Source organism: Rhinopithecus bieti, unplaced genomic scaffold, assembly GCF_001698545.2.
Source record: "Rhinopithecus bieti isolate Rb0 unplaced genomic scaffold, ASM169854v2 scaffold_73682, whole genome shotgun sequence".
NCBI classification, from domain to species: domain Eukaryota; kingdom Metazoa; phylum Chordata; class Mammalia; order Primates; family Cercopithecidae; genus Rhinopithecus; species Rhinopithecus bieti.
In genome coordinates, this window is record NW_016829166.1 from 1,405,791 (window position 1) to 1,418,423 (window position 12,633).

Below are 12,633 nucleotides of genomic sequence, written 5' to 3' on the forward strand. Positions count from 1 at the left end.
GCTGGTTGGTGCATTTACAATCCTTTAGCTAGACACAAAAGTTCTCCAAGTCCCCACCAGATTAGCTAGACACAGAGCACTGATTGGTGCATTTAAAACCATTAGCTAGACANTGGCCTGCTTTTATTCCCTTATCTGGCCCCACCAACATCCTGCTGATTGGTCCATTTTACAGAGAGCTGATTGGTCCATTTTGACAGTGCTGATTGGTGCATTTACAAACCTTTAGCTAGACCCAGAGTGCTGGTTGGTGCATTTACAATCCTTTAGCTAGACACAAAAGTTCTCCAAGTCCCCACCAGATTAGCTAGACACAGAGCACTGATTGGTGCATTTAAAAACCATTAGCTAGACACAGAGTGCTGATTGGTGCATTTACAAACCTTTAGCTAGACGCAGAGTGCTGATTGGTGCATTTACAATCCTTTAGTCAGAAAAGTTCTCCAAGTCCCTTCCCTTCCCAGAGTCCCAGAAGCCCAGCCGGCTTCAACTCATTGGCACTGGCCAAGGGACTTTGCAGCACCTGGCCCCTGCACTCCAGCAGCCCAGAGGGAGCTCATCCCGCAATCAAGCCTGGCAGGCGCTGACCCCAGAGCACCCGGAACCTGTGCCCGCGGAGCCTAAGCCCACCCAGAACCGGTGCTGGCCTGTGAGCACTGCGCTGCCCTGGCTCCCCCTGCGCCTCTCCCTGCACACCGCCCTGTGAGCAGAGGGAGCCGGCTCCGGCCTGGCCAGCCCCAGAGAGGGGTCCCAAAAGCGCAGCAGCGGGCTGAAGGACTCCTCCAGCATGGCCAGAGCGGATGCCGACGCCAAGAGTGAGTGAGGGCTGCTAGCATGTTGTCACCTCTTACCATGATTGAGCCACCACACTCCAGCCTGGGTGACAGAGACTCTGTCTCATAATAAATAAAAATTACATAGTAATAAACATTGCCAACCTCTACTGCGTCAGGGGTTCTGAGTTCAGAACCTCGTAACATTAGCCAAAAGACTAAGTTTTACTCCTAAGAGAATTGTTTCAGACAGGGAAGTGAGTTTCTGGAGCCAGTATTCCAGCGCAAACCTGTAGGTTTTTACAGCTGGGCAGTGCCCCATGGTCATATCTGAGATAGGTGTTTTTTTCAAGTGTATGAAAGACTATCGTGAGGCTGGACACAGTGTGTCATCCCTGTAATCTCAACCCTTTGGGAGGATGAGGCAGGCAGATTGCTTGAATCTAGGAGTTAAAAACCAGCCTGGGCAACATAGTGAGACCCCCATCTCTACCAAAATACAAAATTAGTTGGACGAGGCAGGCAGATTGCTTGAATCCAGGAGTTAAAAACCAGCCTGGGAAACATAGTGAGGCCCCATCTCTACCAAAAATACAAAAATTAGCTGTGTGTAGTGTCTGTGGTCCAAGCTACTCAGGAGGCTGAGGTGGAAGGATCACTTGAATCTAGGAGGTCAAGGCTACAGTGAGCCGTGATCATACCACCGTACTCCAGCCTGGGCGACAGGGCTAGACTCTGTCTCAAAAAAAGAGAGAGAGAGAGAGAGAGAGAAGGAGCAGGAGGGAGAGGGGGAGGGTCAGGAGGAGGAGGAGGAAGAAGAAAAAGAAGAAAGAGAAGGAGGAGGATGAGAGAAGAAGAGAGGGGAAGGGAAAGGTAGGGTCACACCTGTAATTTCAGCACTTCAGGAGGGTGAGGTGGGCAGATCACGAGGTCAGGAGATCGAGATGTTGATGAAACCCCGTCTTTACTGAAAATACAAAAATTAGCTGGGTGTGGTGGTGCGTGCCTATAGTCTCAGCTACTCAGAAGGCTAAGCCAGGAGAATTGCTTGAACCCAGGAGAAGGAGGTTGCAGTGAGCCAAGATCATGCCACTGCACTCCAGCCTGGCAAGAGAGCAGTCATCAAAAAATATATATAATAATACATTTTAAAAAGAAATAAATGAAAAGAGAAAAGAAGAGGAAATAAAAAAAGACTATTGCATATGGAGGCTGGAGACTCCTGCCTAGGGAATAAGTTTTAGCAGAGTCCTTATAGATATTAACTATCTGGAAATTAATACTTGAAGAACTACTCATATATGCCTTGGATAGTCTTTATGTATCTCCCAGGGTATGCATAGCTCAGTTTGAAGAGTTTTTTTTAATCTATTTATTTTTTGAGATAGGTTCCCAGTATGTTGCACAGGCTGGTCTCAAACTCCTGGGCTCAAGCAGTCTTCCCATCTCAGCCTCTGAGTGGCTGGAATTACATCAGTTCGAGGTTTAAGTGTCTCAGGATGTTTACCTTACTGTACTTTACATGAGAGTGTGGGCTGTTCTTATCTCTACCTTAGAAAATGTCAAGTTTCTGAATGGTGGAGGCCGTATATATTACTCACCTTTACATCTCTACCATACCTCACAGAATGCCTGGCATTTAATACTAGGCTGAGTGCTTAACTGCTGCGTGCAGGGGTGGCCACTCACCCAGTGAGGCCAGGACAGTGGTATAAATGGACAAAGCAAGCTTGGCATGAGGCCACGTTAGGAAAACATGCATGGAAAACACACTGGCACCACAACTCACTGTAAACATCATGTAGAAACAGGGAGCCTCCACTTGGGTCTTGGAAAAGTGGCCTGAGGAAGTGACTTTCAGACTGCTAAGCTGAAACCAGCAAGGAGACGTGCAGGCTTTAACTGACTCATCAGCAGAGGGGGGTCTTGCAGGAGGACGCTGGGGAGGAGTGTGAGGGAGATAGATGGTCAGGGAGGGGCAGGCACCCTGACACAGTCCCGGACAGACTGTGGGACCGCATTTGCCTTATTAAAGAATTTAGGGCTTACTCTGAGAGCAACGGAAAGCCGTGGGAAGATTTACACAGGAAAATGACATGCGGGGTTTACAGTCATCATAGATGAGCCCTAGCTGAGGGGTAGGGAACGGATTCAGGGGACCCCCATGTGGGTCTGGGGAGTTGTATTCATCCACTTGGTAAATGGGTGAGTTGTCATGGTGGCTGGGGTTTGGAGCAGGGACAGAAATGGAGCAGGGGAAGCAGGGTGTGCTGTGCTCTTGAAGTAGTCCTGCTAGCTAAGTGGAGACGCTTGGGGGCTGGCTGTGCTGTGAAGCTGAATTTGATCCTGTATCTGTGGGAGGCCCTTGGAGGAGTTAAAGGAGGGAAGTGACCTGAGATGAAAACACCTTTAAAGAGGCGGTTTCAGTGTGGTTAACATGGGTTCTCTCCTGTTTTCTTCTTGCTGGGATTGTGTGGTACACACCTGTCTGGTAGAGCCCTTCTGAGTTGCTTCCGATGTTCAAATGAGGTGGCATGATGTAATGGAGTCAGACTCCTGGTTCAAAACTCAGCCCCATGGCTCACTAGCTGTGTGACCTTGGACAGCTTGCTTGACTTCCCAGTGCCTCAGTCTCCGTCAGTGAAATGGGGGGTGAGCAATAGGACCTGTTTCATAGGATGGTGTTTGCTAAATGTAATGCAATCGTACATGTAAACTACTTCAAACAGGACCTGGCAAATAGTAAGTGTTTAAGGGACATTAGGTATTATTCTGTTTATGATGGAATGCCAATTCGTATTTATATTATCTTTCTTTACTTCAAAAAACTCGAAAATGCCACTGTGAGCTTAAGGGACCTTGACTTCTCAGCAGCTCTAGTTAACATAGAAAACATAGTGTATTGAAATTCAAATGTGAAAAACAGGGGTACAAGTCATGAAGGTTTGAAAGCAATCATTTTTATAGATTTGGGGGTACAAGTGCAGTTGTGTTACATGGATGTCTTGCTTAGTGGTGAAGTGTGGGCTTCTAGGGCACCCATCACCTGAATAGGATACATTGTTGAAATGATCATTTTTAATATCTCTCACTTCCCATGAACTAGAGAACTCATCTTATACAGTAAAGCCCATCCTTGAATCTTTTTCATTTATGCTTTTCATTGCTTGTTAATGGTTAATGTTTTTTATTGGAAAAGAAAAAAACTTTCCACCCTTCTTTTTTCCTTTGGGGCTTGGTGGTGGCAAGAATGGCCCCCTGCACCTTTCCTTCTCAGCAGAGGTCTCTGTGTGCCTGCCAGCTGGAGGAGATGGAATGTATTACTGGCCTGATATTACTGAAATTTCTAGATGTTACCTTTCAGATTTCCCACAGGGGGACAACTGCTGAGATGAACCGTCTTGCCTATTGTGCAAACATCTGTAAATGCACCACCACAGCAATTACAGTGGCTCCCCCCAGCCAGAAACTGCAGAAATCAAATGCCCTGTCTTGCAGTCGCACCTGTTCACACCTTGAGAGAAAGAGGCTTTTCAGAGCTCCTTGCTCTGAAAAAATCTTGGGAGTTTATTGGTTTGTGCACTCTGTGAGCAATCCACAGTGATCTTGGGAGTCAGAGGTCTAAGGCAAAGGGTTATTGACCTCCCATGCTGTTCCCCCTGTCTTTAGGTCCTTCAAGGGCATGGGTGCTAAGAGGAGCCTCCTTGTGTACCAGGCTCACATCTTTGGACTTGTGATGTTGGCTCATGATGGTCGTGGTCACTCAGACCCCGCCAGGAGCTGCTGAATCCAAATGGAGTAGCTTTGGTGACAGTAAAGTCCACCCCTCCCCTGGCCTGGAGGGTACGTTCTGATTTTGCCAGGAGACAGGTAGCTAAGTAATATTTTATTGAGATCTTGGGAAATAATTTGAAATACGTGGAAGAGAAAAGAAAAGCAGGATTGATACATGCTGCAGTAAAAACCTTATTTGGACACCTTCCCTATTTTCTACCCTCAAAAAAAAAACACAAAACTAAAAAACAGGATTTGAATGAACATTTGGAAAAACGTCTTGAATCATCAGCCACAAATCACCAGTGCTCACCCCTGAGCAATTTTACTGTTGAGCCACCACAATGACCAGGCCAGGGAGGAGCCACGTGTGTGGCAGAAGGGGCAGCTGCCAAGTGTTGTCTGCACAGCACCCGGCGCCTGCAGGAGAGTGGAGACAGGAGAGAGCGAGGCCAGCAGCACCGCAGGGAGATGTCTCTGCCTGCACTTTTTTTTTCTTTCTGGGATCTATTTAGAATAATCTTCGTGTTCAATTTCATTTTAGATTTTAACACCAAACTCTTTTGTTCTTCTGGATCCACGTATCTAATTTTAGCATTGAAAATAATTTCACCTAGTTTATTTTTGTATCCTAATCTGTTTGAGCATAGGTCAATGGACAAGAAAATCACAAAAACTAAGTGTGTATTACCAGCCAAGTGAGCTGCTAGTGCTTATAAACACCCTTTATATATATGTAAAAACCCAGGCCATCTTAACTGATGCCTAGCCGCAGAGGTGAGGTGGCATGGTCATATTCCTAGATGACATGTTATGAATAGAGTTCCTTCTACATCCGAGGAAAACAGGATTCCATGGTTCACAGAGCTTGCAGGCCAGGTTAGACTAGTCAGGAGATTCAGAACAAACAAATCTTTGGCATTTCACAGTTACAACTCCATAGGAGAGCACCTGATGGTTAGATTGGAATACAAAGCCGACGTCCTTGATGCTATAGATCAGGAGAGATCTGCAAACACACCCAGACCCAACCCCCACCCAAACCCAGTTCAGTCAGAGTCTCTTGAGTTAGGACATGAGAATTTTTTAAAATCTCCACAGTCATTTTAATAAGCAGCTAGAGTTGAGAATCAGTGCCTCCCATAGAGAACAGGCACTGGGAAGCTAGGATTGCACTGTGGTTACCTAGGGTGATGGACTGAGCTAAGCTGGAAGCACAGCCTTGGGTGGGGAAACCGAGAGGAGTGATCTTTCTAGTGCCTGGGAGCAGTGGTTTAATTCCAGAGCTCCAAGGCTGTGCTCTGAGGACAGAGTGATAATCATGCTCCTTCTGAAGAAATCCTTGCGGAAGATGTCGCCTTTCCATGAATTGAAAAGGAGGAAAGGTGCTGTGTTTTCAAGCTTCTCCAGATTATCTTAGAAATGTAAATTGAGAAAGGGAATCATACAAACATTATGTCTTAATTTGATGTACCTGGTATGGGTTTAACATAACACTGTCATCATAATACGGTTTACACACATGCATACAGACTCACCATCCATTCACTGATTCACTGGGTTCCTGCTGTGTGCCAGGCATTTCCTAGGGCACTAAGAAAACAGCAGCAAACAGAGAAGGCTGAGTTCCCCTCCAGGAGGGTCTTACACCAATCAGTCCCAGGATGTCGACTGGCAAGAAGGGGTGAGTGAGGAATATGTTGGAGGCAAAATGGGGCCCCTAGGCAAAATGGGGCCCTTGCCTAGAGTGTCTCTGAGAAGACCCCTGTTGGGCCCTGACAAGGGAGGTGGCTTTACTCTTCCTGCAGGCACAAGCTGTCCGTGATGCTGGGACCTCTGATTCATCCATTAGAGCCACTGTCATCAGAACTATTTCTGGAAATTTCTGAGTAGGTGGCACAGGCCTATGTACCTAGTGAAGGCCCCCCTTTGATTCAGGGGTCACATTGGGCTGTTTGCTCAAAGATGGACTCTGCTTTTTCTCCCCCTTGTGAATAAGTAACAAGCTGTTAAGTACACAATGAATGTACCTCTCTGCAAGCCAGAACTGTAGTGATTGATGGAATCCGATGTTTACTTGTCCCCTCTGTAACCTTAGATTAAAGTCACTGAAATCTTCAGCCTCTACATCAGGAGAATGGCATGCACATGCCAAGGGACGTGGCCAAAATGACTGGTGGAGCTTTGTGGGAGGTGGCGTGCATGGTCCCTTCCCCAAAGGGATTAGATGCAGAGACATCAGGAGACCAAGTCAGCTTTTATGGGGAGGGTAACAGTGTAGTCAGAAGCAGCAAGGGAGAAATGATAGGAATTTGTGTTGTGGAAGGGAAGGAAGGAGGCCTGGACAGGGAGGAAGGAGAAGAAAAATTACACAAGAACCAATTGCTAATTGGTCAAGAGGGATGGGGAGTGACTGAAGGGCCTCTTGGGTGTGTCACTATTGTTCAGTGTCCAGGCTGCAGCAAAAGGACAGCTATTAATAAACATCCTTAAATGCATCTCATTTTCTTTCTGTTGCTTTGTTGTTTATAAAATGCCTAAGTATACATTAATTCCAAGAATCCTCAAAATAACCTTGAGAGGTGTTACTGTGATCAGTATATAAAGAAAGAAGACATTGAAACTCATAGAGGCTAAGTAACTTGCCCCAAATCACACAGCCAGTTAAAAGGCAGAAGCAAATCTCAAATTCAAATATTTGAGCTCCAGCTCCGGCAATCGGAAATGTCAAGATGCCCAGTACAATTGGGTTCTGGTCCTGGATGTGCCTGAACGTTTGTATGATTTCACATATACCGTGGGACTCTCCAAGCCTTTGAAGTTGCATTTCTCTCATTTCCTTGCCTTTCTATATGTCTTATAAAGATTTCTACTATTACATTTATACCCTCAAGTATGCATGGGCACAAAGTCGAGTTTGGGGTTTTTTTTAATCTGAATTAAAAGAAATTGTAAATTCCAACTTTCTGTACCCGATTCTCTCTGTAGCATTGGCCTTTTGTAATACGTATTTTTCCTTTTTTATTTTTTTTCAAGCCATAGGAAAGAGCTTTTTAATGCTCAGATCCCAAGAGCTAAGGAAGTAGATGGCTATTCATGTTCTGCCCGGAATCTTTATTAAGTTCAGTGAGAGGAAGCGCAACTGCTTAAAACTCTTAACTTCTCTCTCTTACTTTAGAAAGTCAGGCGGAAAAAAAAATGGATTAATTTGACAGATAGCACAGAAGAAGAAAAATATTAGAAACAAGAAGAGGCCATTTCTCCTGTAGAGGCTCATTTCATTCTATATACCACTTCCCTGGAATATCTGCCAATTGTTAGCAGAAAGAGTAATGTTATCTATTTTTTAAAATTTCACTCTTGAGTACTATGGAGATAAATAGCTAAATGATGGAGAAATAACTTTCTTTCATGGTAGTAGTTTAAGAAGGGTAAAAAGAGCTCAAATGCAGATGTTTGATGACATGAGAAAATTCAGCAACGAATGAAAAATTTGATATTTCTATAGGGGCAGTTTCAGAAAGAGTATCTTTTTGCATTGACACTAGAGACCTATGTCCATCTGTAAAAGTGAGGGAACTGCATGTGGGTATTAATAGATGTATTTGCAAGCACTGGAAATTTTTCAGTTGAAACTTACAACAACAACAACAACAACAAAAAGTTTCTGTTCTGTTTTGCTGCAGGGCCAATGCAGGAGACCATCTATGACTTCTGGAGGATGGTGTGGCACGAAAACACTGCAAGCATCATCATGGTGACCAATCTTGTGGAAGTGGGAAGGGTGAGTGGACCACCTGCTGCAAATGGCCATTTTGTTCCTTGCTTAGTTGGTAACAGAAAGTAAGGCATGAGGCAAGCTTTTGAAGTATTATGTGTACTCCCAAAAACATTAACTACTGCAGCTCCTCCTATTGCTTGCTGCACTTGCTTATAGATTATCAGTAAACATAGCTTGAATTGCTTTCATTTGTTGCGATAGCAACAGACAGAAAGGCACTCAAGATTTAAAAGCAGTTGTTATCGGGCTATATTGAGTGCACAAAAATACCTCTAAGCATGAATGCTGGTTGTTGAGTGTCAAAATTCAATGGGTGCTGCATTAGACATGACTACATTCCCAAACTCAAGAAAATTGGCTCTAAAAATGGTGTGCAGCTCTGGATTCAATCCTTAGATTAGAATTCCAGCATCTTCTCTTGCTTAAATTGGCCTTTCCTGTGTCTCAGTTTCCAAACCTGTAGAATGGAAAACATCATCTTTCTGAAGGTCTTCTACTACCTTCTCCTTAGTAATTGTTTATGAGCAGTACTTTTATTTAACCAGGAAACTTTTACATAGTTGTAATTTCAGTAGTGGTATGCTATAGGATTATTTCCAAAGTGAAATTTTAAAATGAGCAAACACACAGCGTGCAGGTGCCTTGTTTACAGTAGGTTGAATTCCATGGTTGTGCTAACTGAAGAGAAGTTGGCTTCATGAGATTTGCCCTCAGCAAAGGCAGCCTAGAAGTTATCCTAGAATTGAAGCAGTGGGATAGGAACCGTAAAGGGATTGTCTCTTAAGTCTCAGGTTTCAGGAAGCACAAACCAGGAAGAAGAAAGACATCACAATTCTCTCATAATGAGAATATTCAGTAAGTGTATATATATATACACACAAACACACACACAATATAAGTAGGATATATATATATACACACACACAAATTCTAGCAAAAATGGCACATTAACCTGAAAATCCTCCTATAAACATCTAGAAATTCTAGATAAAAATATGAATATGTATTTTAATATGTTTATATGTGTATCACATGCATATGCAAATATATATATTTTAAATGTTTAGCTTACCCCTTAAGAAAGACAGCTACTACAGACCAGAAATAAAGTGAGGACTAGAGAGCCTGGGGAGTGTAGCGCTTGCATGCACCCTTAGGAGGCTGGGCAGGGGGTTCTGTGTGAGTCTTGGGGGAGGGTGGGCAGCGTCAGTCTTTGTGATCTTGGATCCTGGGTTGTAAAGCCCACTGAGGGCAGGAAATAATGTGGACATGTACAGTGCTAAGAATTCGCATGTCAACTGCCATACAGAACCAAAACCCACGAAGAGTAGACCCTCAGAGAAAAGGCAAACTGGGGAAGTGAGGTAGGGAGAGGGAGGAGGGAGAAGGGAGAGGAGCACCCGCCAGCCCAGGGAATTGTCAAGGAAGTTACACCATCTTCACTTAGGTAGGATCTGTGTGGGTGAAGCACTTCCAGCAACTCCAGGGCCAAAGTAAACACCTAATCAAATCAGAAAATAGTTAGAACCGTGAATCATAAAGTATCATTATAGTATTAAAGTTGTCAGATGCAAATAATATGGTGCCAGGAAAGGAAATACATGTTTTTAAATGTTGTTATTAGAAAAGAGGAAATACCAACTAAGCATCTGATTCAAGAAGACAGATGAAGAACAGAGCAAAACCAAAGGAAAAGAAAAGGAAATAATAAACATGAATAGCAATTTATTAACTTAAAAAGCACAGAAGTAGTAATAATAAAGTTCAACAAAATAAAAAGCTGGTTTGTGAAAAGGTTAATAACGTGGACCTCTGGCAACAGATCAGAAATAAATAGAGAAAAACCACATATAGACAAGAGCAGATTTTTTTTTTTTACTGCAATAGAATAATATGAATAACAATATATTTGATGAATTAGGTAATTTTCTAGAAAATAGGACTTTCCAAAACTGACTCAAAAAGAAACAGAAATTCTGAGTAGATAATAATTATCTTAAACTCTAATTCTGGTTAAAAATTGACCCATGGAAATGTACCAGTGTATTTATAGGTACTAAATATTCAAGGAACAGATGATTCAAATGTTGTACATTTTAAAAATATGTAACATTTTATAAATCCATAAATATACATAAATCATATACATTTTATAAAATTATTCTAAGAGAACAGAAAAGAAAGCTTGTTCCCCATTTCGTTTTAAGAGGAAAGAAAGCTTCTTCCCTTATTTCATTTTAAGAGGCTAGTATAACCTCAACATCAAAACCAGATAAGACTACAGGAAAAGGTAAAATTATAGGTGCCACACATAGATAGGAAGAGAGGAATATACCAGTAGGTCAAAACAGGCCAGATGTAAGACTCCAAAAGCCCACCATATTAAGGAATAGGATAGGAAAATGTATGATAGTAAGATTTACGTAAAATCCTCTGTATGACAAAGAATATAGTAAGCGACCAGACAAAGGCGGGGAGGTACTATGGGGCTATTATGCAAAGTTTAAACACTTCCAGAGCAATATTTTATGTACTAAAAGTGTAAAAACCATTTCTTTCTTTCAATGATGTCTCTGCCGAGTGCCAGCATGGGAGTGCAGGTGAGTGGGCAAGGAGGCTGCTGAGGCCGGGAGGGCCACCAGCCCGGCCTAGAAGAGGGTGCTGGGCCTCTCTTTCCACGGACCTTTCTCTGGGAAGAGGAAACTAGCAGTACTGTGTGTCCACCTGATGGGGCTGCCATAACCAAATATCACAAGCTGGGAGGCTCACGCAAGAGACATGTACTGTCTTCCTATTCTGGAGGCTGGACAGTCCCAATCCGGGTCTGGCAGGGTTCTGCTTCTGGTGCGGGCCCTCCTGGGTTTCATGTGGCCACCTTCTCGCTGCAACTTCATGTGTCAGAGAGAGCACAAGCTCCGTGGTGTCTCTTCTTACAAGGACACGAATCCTATTGGGTGAGGGCCCCACCTTAATGACCTCATGTAGCCATCATTATTTCCTTGGAGGCCCATCTCCAAATACAGTCACACTTGGGGGTTAGGGCTTCACCATATGAGTTTTGGGGGTACACAGATAATCAGTCCATAACAGCCTGCTTAATGGGGTTCTTGTAAAGATTCAGTGAGTTTCCACATGTCAGGAGGTTAGAGAAGTTCCTGCCCATTTCAGGGACTCAATAGTACAGCTGTTAGTGTAACCTTAGGTTTCCGCCAACAAACCTAAGACTGAAGAAAAAGACCCTTTTTCTTCCGCGCATCAAATCTACCTACTTTGACTATGAAAACATTAATGACTATTGGGGAAAAAAAGGCCAGCTCCACCAGAAAGCAAGTTCCTTGAAGGGAAGAGACAGCGTTGCTCAGTGGCCTCTCCTTCCAGGCCCAGGGCCCTGAGCAAATGCCTAGCAAGGTGAATAGAGAGAGTACCTCAGCATAGTGTGAGCACACCAGAGCCACCTCATGTAGCCTAAACATTTCATCTGCTTTCATGTGCTTGTGTTTCTTCCCCTGAGAGGTATACTCCCATCTGACTCCTTCATTCACTTCACACATCCTTGCTGACTGCCCCCGTGTGATGGGGAGAAAGAGGTGCCTGGAGCCCACTCTCGGGTGCCTTCCCTTCACAATCCCAGCATCCTAGAAAGCTGTGCACCCATGCACACGTTCAATATTTGCACTGGAGCTCGCTTACAAGACAGTCCTAAGTAAATAATTTTGAAAAGTAGATAATTGCTAAATAACAGCTATTACTGGATTTTTAAAAATAAAGGCACATCTATTTTTTGCTTAATTGAAATTACAAAGCACACCACTGTGTCTGGACCCAGTGGCTTAAGAGGTTAAGCTGATTTCATACGATACAGCCTTTTACTTTAAGAAAAGATGAGGACAGCATAGTCTCTGGTTGAAAAGTCAAAAGAAGATTGTGCTGTAAAATTACTGCAGCAAAAAATAATAATTACACGCTAAAGCACATTGTGTCTCAGACATGGCACATTTGCAGGGAGCCAGGCTTCATTCAGAGCAACCTGGGTTTAGAAAAGGAATGAAAATGATATGCAGTGGTGGTCACTGTTGCTTCCATTAGGCACCTGGACCCGTCACGTCCAGGGTAGTCACTGGTGATTTTTATGACAGCAACTATTCCTTCTGACAAATAACCATGGAAATTTTGTTTCCAATAAGGTGTGGCTGAAGTGGGTGGTGGTAACTAGGTTTCTGGTTTACCCATAAATCTAAATCCGTAGATTTAAAGTAACTCAACCATTTTAGGTCTGGTAAGCTTTTTTTTTTTTTTTTTTTTTTT

General features: G+C 43.5%; 1 protein-coding gene across 10 annotated transcripts in view; it reads left to right on the plus strand.

Annotated features, from left to right (window-relative positions):
- PTPRM (protein tyrosine phosphatase receptor type M) overlaps nt 1-12,633 on the plus strand; it is a 797,738-nt gene that overhangs the window by 724,303 nt on the left and 60,802 nt on the right. For all 10 annotated transcript variants that reach the window (XM_017864681.1, XM_017864682.1, XM_017864683.1 and 7 more), the window contains one exon: nt 8,234-8,331. In XM_017864681.1, the coding sequence (XP_017720170.1) occupies nt 8,234-8,331 (98 nt within the window). The remainder of the gene's footprint in view (nt 1-8,233; nt 8,332-12,633) is intronic.